This window comes from Sinocyclocheilus grahami, unplaced genomic scaffold (assembly GCF_001515645.1).
Source record: "Sinocyclocheilus grahami isolate Dianchi unplaced genomic scaffold, SAMN03320097.WGS_v1.1 scaffold456.1, whole genome shotgun sequence".
In the NCBI taxonomy this organism is placed as follows: domain Eukaryota; kingdom Metazoa; phylum Chordata; class Actinopteri; order Cypriniformes; family Cyprinidae; genus Sinocyclocheilus; species Sinocyclocheilus grahami.
Window position 1 is genome coordinate 769748 of NW_015505635.1, and position 5000 is coordinate 774747.

The 5000-nt window shown below is 34.3% G+C and overlaps 1 protein-coding gene across 2 annotated transcripts in view; it reads left to right on the plus strand.

The window, feature by feature from the left end:
- The window catches only part of LOC107552701 (protein strawberry notch homolog 2-like), a 48539-nt gene that overhangs the window by 14095 nt on the left and 29444 nt on the right, over positions 1–5000 (plus strand). Inside the window, exons 6-10 of one of the 2 annotated variants that reach the window (XM_016234653.1) lie at positions 600–674; positions 771–879; positions 2015–2175; positions 3764–3897; positions 3998–4088. In XM_016234653.1, the coding sequence (XP_016090139.1) occupies positions 600–674; positions 771–879; positions 2015–2175; positions 3764–3897; positions 3998–4088 (570 nt within the window). The remainder of the gene's footprint in view (positions 1–599; positions 675–770; positions 880–2014; positions 2176–3763; positions 3898–3997; positions 4089–5000) is intronic. The other variant, XM_016234654.1, reaches the window with a different exon arrangement.

Below are 5000 nucleotides of genomic sequence, written 5' to 3' on the forward strand. Positions count from 1 at the left end.
CGATCTGTCCGTCACGAACTGCGTGACTTCGCCTGTGGATTTTTTCTTTTTTCTGCGAATAAAAAAATTTTGGTCGACTATTAGGAGGCAGCCCTATTATTAATTTAGTTTTTTTTATTTTTTCATTTTACAATATAATCTTAATATTTAAGTATATTTTGTATTATAATATTTATATTTTCTAATTTAAAAAAAATTATATTTATAATAATATACTTTTTTGCTGTTTTCCTTGTTTTTTTGTGTCTTTGGGGGTAGTTCATACAAAAATAAAAATGGTCATTTTCTTACCCTCAAGTTGTTCTAAAACGGTAGCCATTGGCTTCCATGGTATTTTTTTCCCCCCATACTATGGAAGTCAGTGGGTGCTATCAACTGTTTGGTTACCAACATTCTTCAAAATATCCTCTTTTGTGTTCAACAGAAGAAAGAAAGTCATACAGGTTGAACTTGAGTAAATGGTTTTAGATGAACCATCCCTTTAATACTCATTACCAGTAAAGTTTATATGTGCAGTCGATATTATTAGCATGTAGAGTCTCATTTCTCTTGTGTAATTCCATATGAGTGTTCAGCATCTCTGCATCTGTGTTCTTCAGCAGAACCTGAGCACATTTCCTGGTAGGTTGGATGATTTTAGCGCTCTCCTGTCTGCATCAGTCGCAGGATTTAAGGTAGATCCTCTCCTTTTCTCTAAAATATTCTGTCCTCTGTTTCACCACATTTCATCATCTTTTGTTTTCTGCCCCTTCATTCCTTCATTTCCACAGGCTGCTGCTCCTCCGCCGCCTCCACCGGAGGAAGAGGAGGAGGCAGATGAGGAAGAGACGGAGGATTTGGGGCACGCGGACACATACGCCGAATACAAGCCATCCAAATGTAAATAGACATACTGTATTATATTAATCTACAGCACATGAGTGGGCAATATGAGCCAAATATGCATTTTTATATCACGGTTGTAGTGAGTGTAGGATCCTTGCAAGTGCTTAAAGTCTTACATTTAGTTTTCTCAAATTTAAAAATATTTTAAATGGTATATTATAATATTTTAAAGATCGTAAATATTTAAAATGGTATAGCAAAAGTCCTAATTATAATTTTAAGAGGTCCTAAATTTAGGAATGGAATAACCGTAATTATCATACAGTCTGATGTAATTATTAATCTTCAAAAAGCAACAATTTAATCCAATTAGTCCAAGCGGTGCACGTTCAAAGTCAAAACGCGGTGCTGTTCCACATTCTACAGGCTCGCAGTCAATTAATACCATGCATTTATGCCAAACAATTGCTTATGATGTACTGTTAGTGGGTAATGACTGTTTACTTTATAATCTTTATAGTGTGAAATGTTGTAGATGCTTGAAAGAGTCCATATTTTGTCTTTTTGAATGAGCAGCTGGAAGTAGCAACACAAACATTTCAAAATAAGAGTCCCGGTGTATTTTGGACTTGTTTATAACTAAAAGTCATAAATTATGCATACATTCCCCCCCCCCTGGTTATTAATATCTTGTTAGTATTAATTCATAATTTAATGTGTGCCCCATACTGTCTAATTAAGTAAAATAATCAGATATATATAATTTATTTTGAGGTTGTATGGGTTTGTTCTGTAAGGGCATATGATTTTATTTGACTTTTTATTTGGCCCACCATATAGTAGAGGGAAAAACATGCCGGTGAAGCATATCATAATTTAAAAAATTTGTTTACGTTTTTTTGTTTAATTTTTGAATTTAAATGAAGAAATTATAAGTGAATTAAATGTAAAAATATGTAGTGTGATATAATGCAAGATTTACTTTGGGCCCACAGCCCTCAGTCAAGTTTCATAGTAAAAAGTTTGGGCACCTGACATATGGCTTTAATTTTATTTGCGCAGGTCTTAAAAAAACATTTAAATTGAATAAAAATCATGCTGCCCATCCCTCATACAGCACAAACTCAACTCGATTTCACAGTTTGTGGTGCTTCCGTGGCAAATAAATGCTCTGTTCTCATGTGTGCAGCTACTATAGGAATCTCTCATCCTGATTTCGTGGTGGAGACCAACACACTGTCCAGCGTTCCTCCTCCTGACATCACCTACACACTGTCCATTCCAGTCTGCAGCATTAGCTCCGGCCTGCTGTCCGCCCTGCAGCTGGAGGCCATCATCTACGCCTGCCAGGTACTCTTGCTCTCTCTGCTCTTCTCTTTCCCCTCACAGATGAGTTTAGTGTGAATGTAATAGGGTTAGGCGATATGGCAAAAAATGTAAATCTCAATTTAAAAAAAACTATTTTAAACTATTCAACTTGAAAATGTAGCTACAACATGATTCAAGTAACATTTTCTTTATTAACCCTCTAGTTAAAGAAAATTCTATTCCAAGTGCACCACACATGAAGTTGTCAACATGATGTAAATGTTAAACAAATCACTTGTTAAATATCTTTGCAGAAAAGATGCATGAACTACAACTACATCTTGTACAAACTTGTCTTATACATTATATGTTCAGAAATGATAAGATGAAGATGCAAACATGAAAGATCAGACATACAGTAGTTGTTACATTTTTTTTTTGATTAGATTACGCTGTTTTTCCATTGTTTTTTCTATGTAAACATGGATGTGTTTGGCTGTTGCGCTCATGCAACGTCTCATGCATGAAACGGCAGTCTAAAAACGCGGCACTCAAGTTAAAAGAAGTTCACTCCCATCTTCTTGCATGTATTGCATTTATTAATAAACCATTTAAATCATTATAATGCGCCTTTAGTTGCCTATAGCCAAATAAACTCAAGCACACGCATAAAGCTTGCCACAGCACACCAGCATAAGTAATGATTATGAATGTGTCAGGGAAAAACAGTAAGGAGGCTGCATTAACATTTTAATAATGTATTAATAAACTAGTGATATCTTTGTTTTCGGCTTAAGAGATGAAGTTGGCAACACTGACTCTTCATCTCCGCAGTAGTGGACGCACATGATGCACGTTTCATACGGGGATTACATAATCTGAGAATAGGCCTATTTGTTTTCCGTTTGAATTGGTTAATTTGAAAGTAGATATTTTGCTATGTTTTTCATATCTGTAAGGCAAGCATACACGGAGTTTCGCGCTCAAGTTCACGGAGACCGAGACGGCAGAAAGCGCATCCTGTTTGCTTTCATTATTTTATAAAAGCGCAATGTTTTGTTGTTATTGTGAGTGCACACAAATAAACGTAGAGTCTTTACAGATTCAAAAGATGTATTACTCTTATCTGTATGAGCAAAAATGTGGGAGTATTTTAAGAGCAAGCGAGCGCACCGGTGCCTTCATCAGCCCTGCAGTGAGCGCGCTTCTATATTCCACTTCAATAGTGCACACTTCTCTAGGATAACATTAGAATGAGCGGCCATGTAAAGTTTCTGCTACTTACATATTTCAGATGATAAGCCATATTTGAGGTCGATGAATGATTGGATGTTCTGCCCGATGTACTGTATTACCACAAAGACCAGCCATTAACGATCTGTCTGTCATGAACTGCGTGACTTCAACAGTGGATTTTTTATTTTCTAAGCGACTAATACAATTTTGGTCGACTAACAGTTAGTCGACTATTAGGGGGCAGCCCTAAATATGTCCATTCAAAATTCCTTGATTTCTCGATTTCTAGAAAATTAAATCGTGGCAAAACATTAAATTCAAATTAATCAATAAAATCAGAAAAGTCGCCCAGCCCTAGAATGTATAAAATCGCCTTTGTGCTGGTGTTCTTCAGCAACACGAGGTGATTCTTCAGAACGGTCAGCGGGCGGGGTTTCTGATCGGAGACGGAGCCGGCGTCGGGAAGGGCCGCACTGTGGCCGGAATCATACTGGAGAATTTCTTAAAGGGACGGAAGAGAGCGCTATGGTAAACACCTGCATGCATCTCTAACGCTCACGTTCAGTCAAACTCATTAGACTGTTCATCTAACAGAGGGATCTTTTTCTGGGAATCTGCTCTGTTTTAGGTTCAGTGTGTCAAATGACCTGAAGTACGATGCTGAGAGAGATCTCAAAGACATCAACGCTTCCAACATCCCTGTGTTTGCTTTAAATAAGGTTTGAGAACTGACTTGTCACTGCTTTTTTTTTCATCTATATTGTACATATTAGATCAGGGTTTTCCAAACGTGATGGATCTAAATAGGCTTTGTGAGTTGATGAAAAACAAATAATTAAATATTAACAATGTAAAATTTACATAATTAAAAAATAAAAACAACCAAAATGTAATGCTTGCTAAAATTACTTTATTTTATTAATATATATATATATTTTTTTATTTTTATTTTTTATTAAATATTAAGAAAGTTTAGTTTTTTTTACAAAAAAAACCCCTTTTACATTAATAACAGGATAAAAATACAGGAGAATAGTGAAAAAAGATTTTATTAGTTTACCTGCATTTTATGTGACCATTAACTTGAATTATATAACTATAATTAATTATAGTTATAATTATGTATAACTGTAACTATAATTATATATTTTCGTCAGTTTTCATTTTAATTTAGTTTTAGCAATTTTATGTGCTTTTGTTATTTTTTTTAATTATTTTATGTATTTCTTAAATATTTAAATATTTCTAGTTAGCTTTAATTTATTTTTATTTCAGTTTTAGTTTGTCATTTTAATACTTAATTTATTTCACTTAGTTGCCAAGGCAACATTTGTCATTTTTGTTTTTATTTTTAATCTACTTATTTTTTTATTTCAGCTATATTTAAGTGAACAACACCTATTTTTAATAGTGTTAGTTGTGGTTTCAGTTAACAACATTGCCTTGAACCTGCAAATATATGGTTAAATTGTTGAAATATTAACTTAAAATCTCAGAAGGACTTCAAGTGAATTTTATGTCAAAGGGCTTCAGCAGACAAAAATGTTTGTGATGCTGTTAGACAGTAGCCATAAAGTTACAAATAAGGTATTACAAATACTCCCGTAAATATTAAAGTATCCAATGAGAAC